This window comes from Ochlerotatus camptorhynchus, unplaced genomic scaffold (genome assembly GCF_037179485.1).
Source record: "Ochlerotatus camptorhynchus isolate MF236.1 unplaced genomic scaffold, CSIRO-AGI_Acam_v1.1 ptg000332l, whole genome shotgun sequence".
In the NCBI taxonomy this organism is placed as follows: domain Eukaryota; kingdom Metazoa; phylum Arthropoda; class Insecta; order Diptera; family Culicidae; genus Ochlerotatus; species Ochlerotatus camptorhynchus.
This window is the reverse complement of record NW_027040820.1, coordinates 408,737-425,723: the sequence shown is the minus strand read 5'-3', so window position 1 is coordinate 425,723 and position 16,987 is coordinate 408,737. Positions and strand designations below refer to the sequence as shown.

At 39.6% G+C, this 16,987-nt stretch overlaps 1 protein-coding gene across 2 annotated transcripts in view; it reads right to left on the bottom strand.

The window, feature by feature from the left end:
- The window catches only part of nsl1 (non-specific lethal 1), a 70,341-nt gene that overhangs the window by 30,268 nt on the left and 23,086 nt on the right, over positions 1-16,987 (bottom strand). For both annotated transcript variants that reach the window (XM_065230800.1, XM_065230799.1), the window contains exons 3-4: positions 15,626-16,817; positions 2,917-4,915 (exon numbers count right to left, since the gene is read on the bottom strand). In XM_065230800.1, coding sequence (XP_065086872.1) covers positions 2,917-4,367 — 1,451 coding nt within the window. In that variant the 5' untranslated portion in view covers positions 4,368-4,915; positions 15,626-16,817. The remainder of the gene's footprint in view (positions 1-2,916; positions 4,916-15,625; positions 16,818-16,987) is intronic.

Here is a 16,987-nt window from a genome sequence, read left to right as displayed (position 1 = left end):
CTAGAACATGGAAATTTTTTCTCGATTTTTTTTTTTCAAAATTTTGGGACCATGGATTTTTTTCCCTAAAGATATCAGATATCATGGGATAAAACGAAGGTCCCCAATGTAGAGAAGGTAGGTATATGTTCCAGTTGGACGTGATAATCGAAAAATAAGTAATATATTTTAGTGGGGAAATCTAATATTTGTGAAATAGATCAGACCAATTTGGCGGTTTCGTTTCGTACGACAAAGTAGTCTGATCAGACTGGTTGTTGATTTTTCAACCATCGGAAAATCATGCTCCACCGCGTTTGAACAAGACAACGTACACCACGCCGAAGTAGTCGAATCGTATTTGCACGTTTTACCAAAATCGCCGGTTTTTCGCGAAGCATATGTTGTCTTCCTTTTGACTTGTTTGCTTTTGCCTAGTGCGATAGCAAGCTCAGTTCAAGGTCTGTTGTGTTTGGCAAAATTGAATGGAATAGAAGAAAGGAAAACTTGACAGTAACACCAATACTATCGAGCAGTCAGCACATGCACCCTCTTTCAAGCTGCACACAGACACAGGCAGACTAAAGTCGCTTTCGTTCGATTGATAAAGGGGAGAAAACGTACAGCAAACGATTTCCACCATGCGATGCTGCGATGTGTGATGATTTTGTTTGCGGTTTTACGTGAGAAAGTGAAGGAGGTAAGATTTTTCTATTATTTTTTTCTTCACACACACGTAAATGAGAAACATCGTTGGAGTAAAGATAGCCTCCCGGCTCAGGGACAGTCGACAACGCCAATTCGGAAGCTATTTCGCAACGTCAAGTGCGAGTTACGAGTCTGTTCCTGCTACCGTTTGGAGGCAGCTGTGAGCTCTAAGCAGCGCCAAAGCATGTCTTTCAGTATGATTGCATCATAATGGGAACATTTACGAGTTTGGACCGTGTGAGCCAGTGAGCAGAGTGTGAGATATGTATGCTGAAGAGGCTACGGTTTTCCTCGTGAGGATGATAGATGCCAACACCCATCGGAATAAGTGAGATATTGTTTGCCTGCCACCATGAAAACAAGGAACAATGTGACTTCTTAGCTTCAAGCGTGTAAAAGTTCTTCAAAACTAAAAACGGGAGCATACTATCTATGTATCTGATTGAAAGAAATTTAATCAGATGAGTTGAACGGACGAGTGCGTCTACAATGATTATGAATTGTTGGATCATCGCGGACACCATCGCCAGTCGATCCGAGCTCCAGACGAAATCGAACTTCAAACTTCATTACCGTTAACATGATGACGACATCTCTCTGATGAGTCTACGAAACCCCATTCCCAAACTCCTTCATCTCTACAAGACTGATTTAAGCAGTGGCGTTTCCTTAACCTCAATCTGCCTGTGCACCAACTCTCAAGACAAACAATTATCAAAATATTGCTTGCAATGGATAGATATCGAGTAAACTAGAAGATTAAGTGTATTTTCAACCGATTTGAGTATGAATATGACATTAAATCTGGTTTTCAAAGTTGGTGCACAGGTAAAAAAGTGAGGTTACGGGACGCTACTGGATTTGTAAAATCTGTAAAATTCCAGTAACTCCCAGAACTCTTCTAGTTTATGCATGTCCTTGTAGGTCTTGAAACTCAAGTATTAATTCTACAACTTTTTTACTAGGTACTAGCAACCACCAAAACATTCGAAGATCCAGAACTATAGGAATTTTGAGAGATCAGAAAATTATGGATTGCCATAGTGGTGTCGCCCTTAACCGCATTCTACATGTGCACCAACTCTCAAAACGTATGCAAACTCAAAATATTGATTAAAGTTTATAGATACCAGTAAAGCTAAACCATTATGTGCATTTTGCAATCTATTTGAGTATAACAATAGCAATCAGGTTTCCAAAGTTGGTGTACAGGTAAAAAAAAAAAAGATTCTGCAGCACACAAAAGAAATTGCTAGAACTGCTCCACAATCTATCAAAGCTCCGAAAACTTTCCTAACTTTGTTAAATGTCGGAGCATCATGATTCTCTAAAACTCTCCTTTTTGGAGCTTATGCGGCTTACGAAACAACATAAACCATAAACAACATAATAGGAGATCTGAGAGCTCCAGGAACTCAACTAACTCACCAAAAACTTCCGTAAGTTCGAAATCGAAAACTTTCGATGATCATACAACTCTTCAGGAACATGGAGAGCTTGTGGAACTTTAGAAACTCTCGTCATCATAATTCTTGTGATATTATGGTGCTCTGGCAAATATCAGAGCTCTCAAAACTAAACAAATTAGGGGCTGTTCATAAACTACGTAGACAGTTTTTTGGGATTCTTGACCCCCCCCCCCTCCCCCTGCGTAGACAATTGTCCATACAAAAATTTTAAAATTTGTATGGGCCGTGGAAAATTGTCAACCCCCCCCCCCCCTAAACTGTCTACGTAGTTTATGAACAGCCCCTTAGAGCTTCTGGCAATGCCATAAAATCCTTCAGCTCTTTGACTTGGAGGTTTTAGGTGTTGCAAAAGAGTGTAAAAAGTCCAAAGAGTTCCACCAAGACAGTAAAAATAATCTGGACATTTCTAGAGCTCCGAGAATATCAGGAAATACTTGCTACCAGACGAATTAGAGTACCTGGAATCAGTGGCATCCCGTAACCTCACTTTTTTACCTTTGCACCATACGTATTCTTGAGGATTCAACTGAGTAACTATTGAAAAACAATTAGCATACTATTGAATTTAATCATAAACATTGTTTGATTGATTCGATAAATTTAAGCTGCATGGAACATTTTTTGTTTAAGAGCTTTTTGCTAGAATACATTTTTGCATCTCAAAACAACCAAAAACCTCCTGGGAAGTTAAGGGTTAACATAGCATAACGGTAATTCACATTCCAGTCAAAATCATAAAGAAAAATTAACGAATACTCACATTCCCATCGGTTGCTGGATCATATTGTTGTACATGACCATCTCGTCGGCCGATTCGCCCCCGGAACTGCTGGCCGTTGCCTCGGAGTCGATCGTACACTGCACCTGTTTCAGTTCCGAGTGCAGCAGTCCGGCCGTCTGCTCCAGCTGATCGATCGTCAAATCTTCGAACTTGGGAATCGTCGTAGACAGCGTGGTGTAGGTGGTAGTCGCCATCGCATCCGGTGGACTGCTGGCCGTTCCTTGAAAGTACCGATTGCCATAAATCCGTTTGGTTTGCGTTGAGCACTGGGTTGTGGCGATTCCCTCCAACCGTTTGACAAACGTTTTCATCGCGTTCGTCGAAATGGGTTTCAATTTTTCGGCCGACGACGGCGGAGGCGGTTGGTAGGGAATGATGTCCGGGATCAAAGACGTTGGAGACGCGGAGCTGGATCCCGTGTTGAGGCCTTTGGTATGTTCCTTGTCTTTCTTCTTCCAATAGCGTTGGGAGTATTCAAAGAGGCCAGCTATTTCTTCGCTTACGTGTTGTCCCATGTAGCGCGCTTGAAGCTTATTGAGACGCCGAATCAGGAAGTCGTATTTTCGCTGCATTTGCGCTTGGCGCTTGACGATATCGGCGTGCAATTCCAGTCGCTCGTGGTCTTTATTAGGAGGCGTTTGTTGGGCGACTTCCTCGTATATGTTAACCACGTCTACGTCATTGAAGAGCGATAGGCCACCTGCAAGTTCGGCACACAGACCATCGCTACTCGGATTACCTTCCAAGCTTTTGAACACCTGCAGGAGTTCCATATCCGACGTGGATGCCAACTCGCCCAACATTTGCTCCATATCTGGATTATCTTTTAGGTAATCTTTCTGCAGACCCATCGCTGTACTGGAACTGGACACAATTGACGACTGGGAGTCCAGTTGCTGTAAATCAGATTGATGGTCACCGGATACAATTTGGTCACTGGTAACGATGTCAGCGTGCGCCATCTGTTCTATCACAGCCTGAGAAATAAATTCGGCAGCGTTTTCAGTACTACCCCCTGCAGTAGCACCATCGGCTGCTGTTGTTTCGCTATCATCTCGATGGAGCTGCTCTAGAGCCAGCTCAATGAGATCTTTTCCACTATCCGGATCAATCTTCAACAGTTGTCCTCCACTACTGTTGTTGTTCTGGATATCGTCTACTGTTTGCTCGATTCCGGATGATGATGTGTTGTCTCTCAGCGTAACGTCCGTTTCACTGGGATTTGTCGACACCGTGCCGGCACCGGAATCCGTAGTGGCGCTACTTGGCGCTTCCTGTTGAGTGGTGATTTCCACCTCCGTACGGGGGGATGCACCTGATGCTGCCGATGACGAGAGTTTGCTTTGACTCAGCGGCTCGGTGAGCGCTGGAGCCATCTCCTCATTGGGACTTTTAATCAACGCGTTCGTCGCAGCGCCAGCCAATCCCATTCACGCATACGTCCACCCCCCAAAATGAGAAAACTCGACTCACATAACACAGCACCAGCCGGCTTAATCTTCTTTTTTCTTTCCTTTCACCCCGCAATACACCTCTCATAAACAACAATGTGTGACAATGCTTGTACTTTACTATTTCACTTTTTTCTTTCGCTTTATGCCAACCGGCTCGAAACGACGATCATGTACTCGTATTTTCTACGGCTGTGAAATTTCCTCACTTATTCCTCAGTTGCACCTTAATCACACAAACACATATGCAGCGCGGTGGCGGTCTCCGCTGACTCTCACTCATATACAACTTTGGACTGCCCTGCCGGTTTCCAAATGAGAAAAAGCCGGCTCAGCTCGATGCACAGCTCCGAGCTCCGCGCGCGCACTTACCGACTGACTTCGTCTCGAATCTAATCTAGCACGAATTCACTTCACTTGTACCTGCATTGAGCAAATTGCTACCGTCGGCCAAGTATCATATTGCCCACTCTGATCGAGAGGTCGCCCCATGTGATTATGGGATCCGATGGGGTTGATCCGGTGATCTGAAAGTTGAAGAAAAAGAAGAATGAGGGGATTAGTTTCAAATCGAGAGCAGCGTAAATAGAAGGTATGAATAGATAATTGGACAGTTAACGTAAAGGGAGAACTGGTTTGCAGGTACCAAAAATACTTAGAAGGCCAACAGAGGAACGTTGATGATGCTGGTAAGTTTAAGATTTTTTACCTGTGTTATGCATTGTGAATATTCTAAAAAAAAAAGTAGACTCATATCTAATCTAATCTAGCACACGCAGCCAGTACGGGAAAGCATCCTGGAAAATTATAAGGTTATGTCATTTTCGTTTTTGCTACACTACACCGGTGTAGTGTAAGCAGCAATAAGCGCGAGTCATTGACAGTTCTTCATCATTCCTAGACTAGCATTTGAAAAGGGCGTAACTCCAAAATGACCGTAACAAGAAAATCGCTTCCGAATTCAAGACCAACAATTGAAATGGCCTTAACTCCATTTTGCAAACAAACCTTGTAAGGCCATTTTCTCGTGAACCGAAACCTTCATTCGCAAACCTCACACTAAGATTATTTTACCGAAATCTGTGAAATTTTACCGAAATCAAAACAGCTGAACGTTCGGTAAACAGTTCGGTGATTTTTCACAGATTTCCTGTAATTTTTCACAGATATTCGGTGAAAAATTACAGGAAATCTGTGAAAAATCACCGAACTTTTTTACCGAACGTTCAGCTGTTGAGATTTCGGTAAAATTTCACAGATTTCGGTAAAATAATCTAAGTGTGTTAACCACAATCAGACACACACTAAGATTTTGTTTTCGTGTTCGGTAAATTTTACCGAAATCAGAACAGCTGAACGTTCGGTAAAATTTTGACCTTCATTTTAAAGGCTATTGAACTTGAAAATAATTTCAAAACATGTTCAACCTTGCTTAAATGATCAAATCTTGTCATTTTAGTGGAGATTTAGTTTCAAAGTAGCTAAAAAGCAATTTAATTGAATTGCATAAATTTTACCGAACAGTTCAGCTGTTCAGATTTCGGTAAAAATTACCGAAGTCGGCGATAATTTCTAAGTGTGCAGAGGAGAATTTCCCTACCTGTGCATTATGTTGGTTTGCCTCAATTAATAACTGTGGAAGTGCATCAAGAACACTAAGTTGAGAGCACGCAATAAGCTAATAGCGATATGCAATAAGCTTGAAATGCGAAGAAGAAGAAGAATGTAAAATTGACAGGTTTTATGTGTCCTACACAAACTTTACCTCCTCTTCTTGCATCTTGCATAAAAAATATTATTATAATATCTCATAGTAGTATAATTTTGAAAGTAGCGGTTTAGCTGTAATAAGATTTTTCAGGCATGCTCACAATTCCATTTTGTTTCTTTTTTAAATCAACAACTGGGCTGAAAACTCAAAATTGAGATCCACCTTTATTTATTTATTTAAATATTGTTGCGTCAATGTTACTTATATTCAAAAATCCCAACTACTCATGCTTTGACGTTAAAAAAGAGGTTATGAAAATGAATACGTCTGACTCATGTTTGAGTAACCTCTAACAAGCCTGTATGAGGCAGCGATTTAGCGTCATTTAGTTTTTTGACGTTTGTTCGCATTTCCTCTATCTAGCACACAGGGATGAATCCAAGGGGTAAGTCTCGGATATGAGGAAAACTGAATATGGTTTTAGTCTTTCCACTAGTGAACTTCTAATCTGTGTACAATTTTCTTAAATTTTCCCCATATTCAAGAAGTTTTCCGCGGGAAAGTGTCGCAAAATTTATTCACACTATGAGTGACCTACGTTTTAACGATTTTGAGATATCTGAAATTTTTTTGTTCATATGCGATTGGCTTGAAAAGTTTTTTTTTTTCTAAATCATTAAAAATAAACTCACGCCGACCCACGCCGCCACGCCGCCGCCGCCGAAAGCAAACGGCGTGACGCCGCCACGCCACCGCCGCCGACAGAAAATAACATATCACGCCGCCGCCGATTTTTTTTTGATCGGCGCACAGGTCTAGTTTATAGTACATTTAAAAAAAACTTTCTGTAACTTGGAAATCTATCTATCTATCTATATATATAAAAATGAATTTCTGTCTGTCTGTCTGACCCTTATAGACTCGGAAACTACTGAACCGATTGGCGTGAAAATTTGTATACAGGGGTTTTTGGGGCCGTGGAAGGTTCTTATGATGGTTCGAGACCCCTCCCCCTTCTGTAAGGGGGGGGGGCTCCCATACAAATGAAACAGAAATTTCTGCATAACTCGAGAACTAATCAAGCAAATGGAACCAAATTAGGCATGTGGGGGCGAGTGTGGGGGTATAAGGAGATAATCATAGGGGGTAGCCCCTTAGATAATAGGGGGGGGGGGGGCTACGTGCAATATAGCATGCTTTTTTTTAAATCGGCGCATAAACTCAAGCTAATATTGAATCCCGAGCAAGACCGGGCACACTCAGCTAGTTATCATATAAAGATCTGAAAAAACCTGGAAACTTAGGGAATTATATTTAGCCAAATGAGTAGACACTCTGTAGAAAGAGAAGGACGGTTAATCGTCAAAAAGCTGTATAAAAGCACAACACGTTTAAATTGTTCGATAATTAGGGAATTATGTCACGCAAATTTGGCCCATTTTCAACCCCCCCTCCCCCCTTTGTCACATTTTTTGTGTGGACCTTATTTTTTTTTGTATGACTCGTCACAGTTTTCAAACCCAAAAATGTGTGACATAATTAATAGACGACCCCTTACATCAAAATGTAGGCATCGATTGGACTATCCGATTCTACACACTGCAATAATAATAATCAATCTTGAAATAAATTCAAGCTAAAAAAGTTGGAAATAGTGATTGATTACAAGAAAACTGACTTTAGTGACCTGGGCCTCAAAAAAGGAGACTTTTTAGTGACTGGCTTGAAAAAAATAACCAAGTCACTAAAAAGTGACTCGCTACCACTGCTCTGTTCCTGCGATTTTTAACAATTTTAATTCCATTCTGTTATGAATTTCAGGAAATCACGCAATTTGAAAGCATTTGTTGTTTTGGCCTTACATCATCTGTATTCAATATTGGTGGGTCGCGAGCTAACGGAGTTCTTTCAAATTTGGTCGCAAACGTCAAAAGTTTGAGAACCGATGATATACGACATAGTCATCTTTTCCATTATCTAGTTCATAATCAGGACAGGTTGATGCTCTGTAAATTTAACTTAACCTGTGCTTAGTAGAATAGCAATTAGATCAAAAACCAAATCCCCGCACAACTATACCACGACTTGGAAGTGTACAGTACCATCAAAACCCTAAAAATGCATGCATAACCTCACGGTTGGTAAAAAGCCCATCGCATGCACCACCAAACAACCGACATAAGCCGGGCCTCTCAATGAGATATTAGCTGCTGTCAATCTCAGCAGCAGCGTTGCGGTACGGTAACAGAGAACCAGTCGCATCGGAGCAACAACTTCGCAATCCAATTGGATTCCATCAAAAAAGTTTACCTCAAAAACCCGGCAGTCATGAACGCATGTAGGTTCCGTTCCAGTCTCAGTTCGCAGTTCAGACAAACAGCAGCAGATATCTACCGAGCAGCACAAGCTTATTGGACAAACACAATCACGTTGCGCTTGGCTGTGTGTGTGTGTATACAAACATTGACTGCGTGACAAGAGGATGGGATGGTAAAATTCACTCCCAGCGCCTGCCTGCAGTCAACTCGAGGGGTTCTCGCGTGTTATTTCGTTTTTATCTGTCCACACTCCCAATATCGGGTTAGTATGGTGTGCTGATTGACGAGGTGGTAGTGAACCCATGGCATGGTATTTCGAGCGGAGGTAGAGTGAGAAACAACACTAGCAAAAACAAGAAGCGAAAAGTGAAGCCTCACCGTCACCGTCATTCTTCTTCCTGAAGCGCGACGGACGACGAAGAGAAATTTAATTCATCACATCGATAAGGGAGTTATCACTTGTCTGTCCAGCCCTAGTTTTTTTTTTAAATAAAAAAATGTTATTTTGTAGTACACAAACTGCCATCGATGAGCAACGCGAGCATAACGCAACTGTAATTTAGCGAGAATCTCATGTAACTGTAGGATAATTATATAATGAAACCGCTCATTTGCCGTTGGGACTACAGCCGTCGTTACTCTGCGAAATTACTGTCGGTCACTACTTGCCATGGCAGAGCAGAGTTTTCTAGGGTTCATAGGAAATAGAATGCGATTGTCGTTGTTTCAAGTCGTCGCTCGACGACGGGAATCAGAAACCCATCAAGGCACAGTGGTTCAAAGGTGGTAATTCATGAGCTTACTGTGATATCTGATGACCGTTTTGCGTCGAGGTATGTACACTGGAGTCGCTTTTTACGCGGGTGATACGTCCCGCGTAAAAAAAACCCCGTAAATTCCGAAATCCGCGTAAAAAGCGACTCTAGTGTGTAACGATAAACCTCTTAGATTCTGAAATCCACGTAAAAACAAACAAACCAAAATCCGCGTAAAAAAAAAACCGTGTGAATTCCGAAATCCGCGTAAAAAAACCGCGTAAAAAGCGACTCCAGTGTATTCTGAAGAGTTTCATAGTCTTTCATTCTGCATCTTTTGGAACTTACATCGGGGTGGCAACTGAATTTTCATTTTGAAATTCCAGGTTTTTTCCCGGTTTTCCTGATTAATGATTCGAGATTTTCCGGTTTTATAAATCATATTTTTAGCTAATAGGGTACATAACTACTTCGGCCTAAGCGCTCATTTTGAGCCTATCAAGCAGAAAACATCAAATAAATCCATGATTTCGGCGTTAACAGGTAAATTATGCGCTTGGTACGATACTTTAGTTCAAATGCTATCGAACGAAGTCAATAAGAACGCGTGATATGAATGATTGCACCCAATATTCTCAAATACAAATGAAGCGCTCCGACCTCTCGCTCTATCTTCATCCGATAGGCCGAAGTGAATTATTTGGCGTTACAATGTGTTAGGCCGAGTTTGGCGTTAAGAAGCAGTGTTAGACTTTTAACAATATCTCAACAATTTGTTTCTTTTTATCAAATCTTAAGTGCGGGTTAAGCTACATATGCCGGATATGGGGTAGTTAACCCTAATTGGAATTGTTAAAAGATTAATTAAATGCTTCTATCACTTTGATTGGAAATTTGTTTAAATTTTCCCAATAAAATATCCTGTTATTCTGAGAATAATTCCAAGGTAGTTGTTACGAGAACTTCAAGGAAAATCTGTTGAGATATTTATAGGGATCCTGTGGCGAACAGAATAAGATTCCACGACTTCAAATACTAATCTGAAAAAATTGTTTTCATTACTTAAAAACACCATTTGTATTACTACTACATGGCATTTCAAGCTTATTGCGTATAGCATATCCGGAGTAAATTGTGATTAGGGTGAAACTAGCTAATTGTAAACAAACGAAGATTTTACATCAATCATACGGAGCAGGCAAAGATCTACAAACAAATACGCACAAACATTTTTTTTAAATATTCCACTATCGAAAAATCCGTGCGAAACGAAACAAAATTTATTTCTAAACAAGCTTTAAAATGGACTACGCCCTTTTCTTTGTTTACGATAGTACAGTACATTTTACAGCATAATACATTTCAATGAACGGATGAAATCAATGTTGTTTACCAACAAAAGCGAAAATAGTAAAAGGCTCATCTTTAGCTGGAACATAAACACGGCGAAAAGTGAAGGGAGACACTTTTAAGGAAATCAAAACAAGGCGCATAGTTATGGGCAAATTGTTGTTGTCATACATGTTCGGGGCGATTTAATGAGGGCGTATTGTTGACATTCCGCATTTACGGGCGAAATTATAAAAGTGTCGAGTTTTCAAGAGAAAATTAATAAAAAAGGGGATTTTAAACATACACAAATACGAATGGATTAATTTTATATTCATACATTTAATTCAATTGGAAAAAAAAATTGAAGGTTAAATTAAAAATTAAATAAATAAGTGCAAACTTGCTAGGTTTTTCTCAATTTGTTTACATTTTGCTAGTTTCCCCTTATCACAATTTGCTCCAGATATTAGCTGTTTGCTTGCTCTCAACTTAGTGTTTATGAAGCGCTTCCACATTTTAATTATTGAGAGCTTCCTATGCCTATACAACCCTATAACCCAAGGAGGTCGAGAAATTTTCCATCCCGAAAAGTCAATAGACCGGACGGGAATCGAACCCAGCTTCCAGCGTAGACTTGCTTCGTAGCAGCACCTTTACCGACTGAGCAACGGGAGTATCGTTTGTACCCTTTGAAAAAAGAATAAAAATAATAATGTATAATCTTCTGTTATTTATTTTCTTGGTAGAATAAATTCTGACTATTTAGTTAACATTATAAAACACATTATGAAATTCTGAAACATTATTTTAAAACATTTATGCATTTTCGAAATCAACTTGAAATCGATTAACATCCAACGAACGAATTACCATGCAATACATTTAATTTTTTTTCATTTTTAAGAAAAAAATACTGAAAATAATTAATCTTAGGTGTATTTTAAAAGAGTTTTTTTATGGTAATTCCAACGAAAATTCCAAGAAAATTTAATTCTGAATCCAAAGAATAGTTCTAACAAAATTTAGATGCAAATTTTGTAAGGAATTCTGAAGAGTATTACAAGGATATTCCGGTGATAATTTTTAGAAAAATTTAAAGAGATTTCCAAGGAAATTAAGAGGAACATTTATATGGGAATTCTGAGCAGAACGAATGATACATTCTTATGGTAATTCCGTGGGGATTTCAGGTGAATACTAACTGCATTGCTGAGGAGAACTTCAAGTGATTTTTTCAGGAGTATTTTTCAGGGAGTTGCTAGAATTATTAATAATATAAGGAAAACTGCAGAGTGAATCCAGAGTGTTCTGCAGAAAATTTTCAAGCATGTTATGGAGGAAATTATAAAAGAATTCTATTTTTCCGCAATTGAACACAAAAAAAAAATCAAGTTTTGGGAAAAAATGGAAATCCTAAGGCTTAGATTTTTAAAGGTTTCATGCTTAGAAAATTATATGATCCTGGATTTAGAAAAAAAAATATTCATGGTTTGAAATAAAATATTCCAAACGTAGGGGGATTATGAAGAAGATTTCAAGTTCCAAAACTATCAACAATATTGGAAACGCCGAACTTTGAAATTTAAGGTTGCGAACTTGAAATTAATGGGGGCGACCCCGGCGTTGAGGTTAACATCCATACCTCTCACGCCTTCGAAATCTCAACCCCGAACAAGTCTCAAATGACCCAACTTGAAATTAATCAAATGGCTGAGACTTCATTCTTCTAATTCTGGGATTATGGTACTGTCAAAAGTTTCTTGATCTTATGGTGAACAATTATTAATTCGGATTCGGATATTAATCGGATTAATTATTTCCGATTAGCAATTTTCCCTTTTTCACGATGTTTGCCCGTAATGTTGAAAAAAATTCCGTTTGTGCGATACACATTAAAATTAAGCATAAAACTGAAAGCCAAAAGAATCACTAGGGTAAAAGGGTCATTACTAAGCCAGCAGCATTTTTCCTGGGATGAACTTCCCGGAAAATTTAATTGATAATCTTTACAGAATTTTATTAGAATATTCTCAAACATTTCCTTTTCCATGTTTTCCCAGTGTTTATTCAGAAGTCTTCTAAAATAAAATTCTCTCTGAGATTCCATAAACAAATTATTTATAACAATCTAGAAATTTTCTGCAGATCCATAAAAAAACATGAAATTTATCTTCAGATTTTCTTCGAATTTTTAAGATTTTTCTGGGAATTCGCTGAAAATTGCTGCTATATAGTAATTCTATTAAAATTCGTTGTAATTCTCTCTTGAATTGTATGATGCATGCATGATGATGATAGTGTTTTACGACCTATTGTAGCCGGAAACTAAGTCCGAGAGCAGTGGGCTCTCTTCTCTGTTTGTCTTGATCAAGCTTAATAACCTCTGATTGTCCTCAACATGTCGCTGTATGAAAGGCCAAAAACGGATTGGGTGGATCGATAGGCATATACGCATCTACGGGACAATACAGAATCTCCTTCCAGCAACAGGATCGCACAATTGGTCAAAAAGACGAGCCCCCAAACAGGAAGATGGCCAATGAGTGGGTAGAAGATCCCGCCCTTTATCCACGAAATATTTTCAACAGAGAGTTGGCATTCCCACTCTCCCCGTCCAAATTGCTTCAATTGGGTGCCCTGATGGTCCCTCCCAATCCCAGCATTGTTTGTTAAGTGGTGCATAATGAAATATGAATGTTGTATGAGAAATAATGGTTTTAAATGTCTTTTGAATTCCCGAAAAAAAAAATCACCTCAGAATTGTCTTGGACTTCTCCTCTACATTCTTATGTAATTTTGAGTAGAAGTTTCCTTAAAATTTTCTAGAAATTCATTTCGTGATGCCTTTGGAATTGTCCTCGGAATTTTCGTTAAATAATCATTAGAATTTCTTTGGAATTGTATTCTAAAAATTCGATTTACTTGGTATTTAAAACGGATCCTGGGATCATCTTCACAATTGATTTCAGGATGGCCAGTAAATTTTCATTTTGAAATTCCCGGTTTTCCCGGTTCAAATCGTTAAAAAATCCCGGTTGTTAATATTAAACAACAACAAAACGAAATTGAACGCAATTTTAGGAACTTGTAATTTACTGAAAGGATAAAAAATGTGATTTCATTTTCATTTTCATTTTGCAGCGCAGGGTGGGGCAGTAAGAGCGCAAGTCAATCCAAGGCCGATAGTAAAGGAGGGATAATGGCTGACTCGCCACATGCAGGCTACATGATCGCCATGGGAAGGGATAATGATTAGATTGAGGTAGGTAGTTTGAAATTTGAATGAGTTATTTAGAATTCGTTACTGAGAGTTCTAGACTAACATTTGAAAAGGGCGTAATTCCAAAATGACCATATCGAGAAAATCGCTTCTGAATTTTGATGACCTAAAAATTAATCCTATTTCACGACTTTCCATTTTCTGGATGATTTTATAAGCTTAACATATAAATAGTTAATAGTGTAACATTTGGCATATTAAAACCATATAATTCGTAGTTCTGGGGCAAGGCGTAACAACCAGATTTATCATAGATTTGAAAGTTGGAAATACGCCATGTAAGAAGAAACGTTTTTGATAATTTGAATGATATTTTCTTCTACTTTTTCGTATTTATCGAGTAGTTTGTGAACTATTCTCTCTATATGTGGCAAAATATGGTTTGTTTACATTTTGGCTCTTCCGCCCCTTTCAAATGTTAGTCTAGACACCTTCAAGTGACTAAAATGCTTCATTTTGAAGTTAGTTTCCTAGCTGATTTTAAATTATATAGGGTATATGCTCCAGTTACGCTCAAACGTTTCCACTATGTCGTCCCACAAAATTACGTATGGATATATCACAATAGAAGCACGCCACAGTGGAAATCCCGAGCCATAGTTCAAACATTTATCCCAAATCAAAATGAAGCACATATAAGATTAGTTACAATACCATGTACAAAAATGATGTTTAACATTGTTCCCTGAGTAATACTTCAATGAAAACAACAATGAAAGCTTGTCACGCAAGTAGAAGGAGCACCGTTGTGCACTTTCTGATATATTTCAATAGTATAATTCCCTTGCAAACCCAAATAAATCTATCTGCGTAAAAATAAATAAAATAAGAGTGATTTGCGGAAAAACCCGCCAGTATCACACCCAACGTCAGTACCTATACGTAAGCGTACTACGGCTCTCAATCAAAGGAGTAACAAGTGTGATACTTAATGTGGCTCGAACGCATCTGATTGGACATTTTTCGATACTACAGACATTATTGCAGTCCTGGTTGATATAGTAGAACAAATCAACTGAACTCCAGGACGATCTAGAGAACCTAGAATATCCGGTATACATGGTAATTACTCGCATATATACGATTCATTTATGATTTGATAACAAAAAATGTTTTGTTCATATTCGAAATAAAAAAAAATGATGTCTCACATTGTACAGATCCCAGGGAATTTCCGTGTAAATCCGGTGTGACTTATGGAATTGAGATCATTATTCACGATTATTTGCAGGGTGTTTTGTTTGAACCGGGAAAAAATTGAGAACCAAATGAACAACAAAATTGATGACAGCATAATAATCCGGGACGGAAAGGTTACAATGAATTCTACAATTTCCTGACCGAAAGTTCAAATCCGCGAAGATCGCGAAATCCGCACCGCACCTGTTGTAACAGTCCTGGACTTGGTTCCATATTGTAGCCCCTGGACTTAATAATTTACTTTGACAGCATCGAAGCGCCCCTCGTGCGCAAACCGAAGCGCGAAAGAGAAAAACACGAAGAACAAGACAAGAGACGCAAATAAAATCTACATCATGATGGTGGCCTACTAAAAAATATGTGATGAACTTCATTGCTGAAAGTTAATGCAAAATCAATATCAAGCAACTAGCTTACTAAAGAAATCAAATTTAAATTTCATTTTGTGTAAATTATTCAGCAACAGGAGTGTAGGAAACATGAAAAATCCTTCCAGTAATTGTCTGCTGTCCTCCGTGATGAGAATCGAAAAAAGAAAAAAACACCCAGTCACTTCTCACTTGCACCAATACCACCGCAACAAGAATGGTGAGCTTTGACACCCGGAGAAAAAAGTTTTGGCGTTTTTTTTTTGTACTTACCACACACGCACACCCAACGAAAACAGCCGAATGAACCGCTGCTGCTCACACCAATACAACTTCAACAACGGCTGTGATCTGATGGTCTTTTTTTCCTTCAATGCCTGCTGCTAACACGTCTCCTTTCACACACGGCGAAAATCGTTTTCCCGTCGCTTCTTTACGGTTGAAAATTTCGATTTTTCTACTCCGTCAACTCAAGCACCTTCCCAAGAAAACCGCATCAAACCACTCACACTGGGATTTCACGGCAAATTATGCAAGGAAATGCGTTTTTCACTGTACTCCACGAAAAGGGCTTTTCACTTCCGTAGCTTCAAAACTTCCAAACGAAGAGGTTCTTCTGGTGGCTGCTTTCGTCAGAAATTTCCTTCCCTCCGCACAACACCTCCTTGAAGGCTCCGAAAAGCGATAGATTACAACTTCTTTCCCTTTTTTCACTACATCGAGCGACGGACGGACCGAAAAAAAAAATCAACCGTGAGCTGACGACGTTCACTGCTCATCGGTCATGAGAAACTCACTCCTCCGCTGCCGTCGCTCACTACTCACACATGTATCAAGAGAGGCAGTGAAAAAAGACCGAGCCAAGCAGGAAGCGCATTTCGCATTCGAAATAGATTTTTCACCAGCGCACACTTTGATTTTACGCAGTACCACTTCCGATCGACGGGTTTTCCACTCCGAAATTAACACCTTCGCGGTCTAATCCGCGGATTTATCCACGTGAAACGGTCGAAATCCTGTCGCAGAACAGGAAAATTTTCCGAACTCGAGACCAAACGAAAAAATGCGCTGCTTCTGCCTCCTATCCAATAGACTGATCTCACACGAGTATGACGATTTTGCTTCTTGGCTCACCGTGTGGGTCAGTCAGCCAACCAGCAGCCAGGCAGGAGTTGAGTTTCGATTTCGTCAGCCGCACTCGGATTGCTGCCTTCTCCCTCGCGCGACGCCGTTCGAAAACCGTTTACGCGACCGAGACAACACGAGCGCGTCCGTTCGAGAGATCGAGCTTTCTGTATGAGAGAGCTTTTTTTATCGGCTACACCAAGCGGCGCTGCGAAGTGACGTGTGTGACGAAGCGCTGCGTCGCCAAAACGGAAGCGTCGCTGGTGCGCGTTACAATTGGCCGTTTTGGCGTTACGGAATGCAATGATTGATTACATCATTACCGTTCTAGGAGGAGAATCTGGAAATAAGTAGAAAGAAAACAATCAGAATCAAAATAACGTTTTTAATTAACCAGTAACCAACTATTCCATTATACAGAATCAGTGATTATTAGAGCATTGAGCAGCAACAAAGGCAAAGCGATCAACATTAACATCATCCAGGGAAACAGGGAATATAATTAATAAT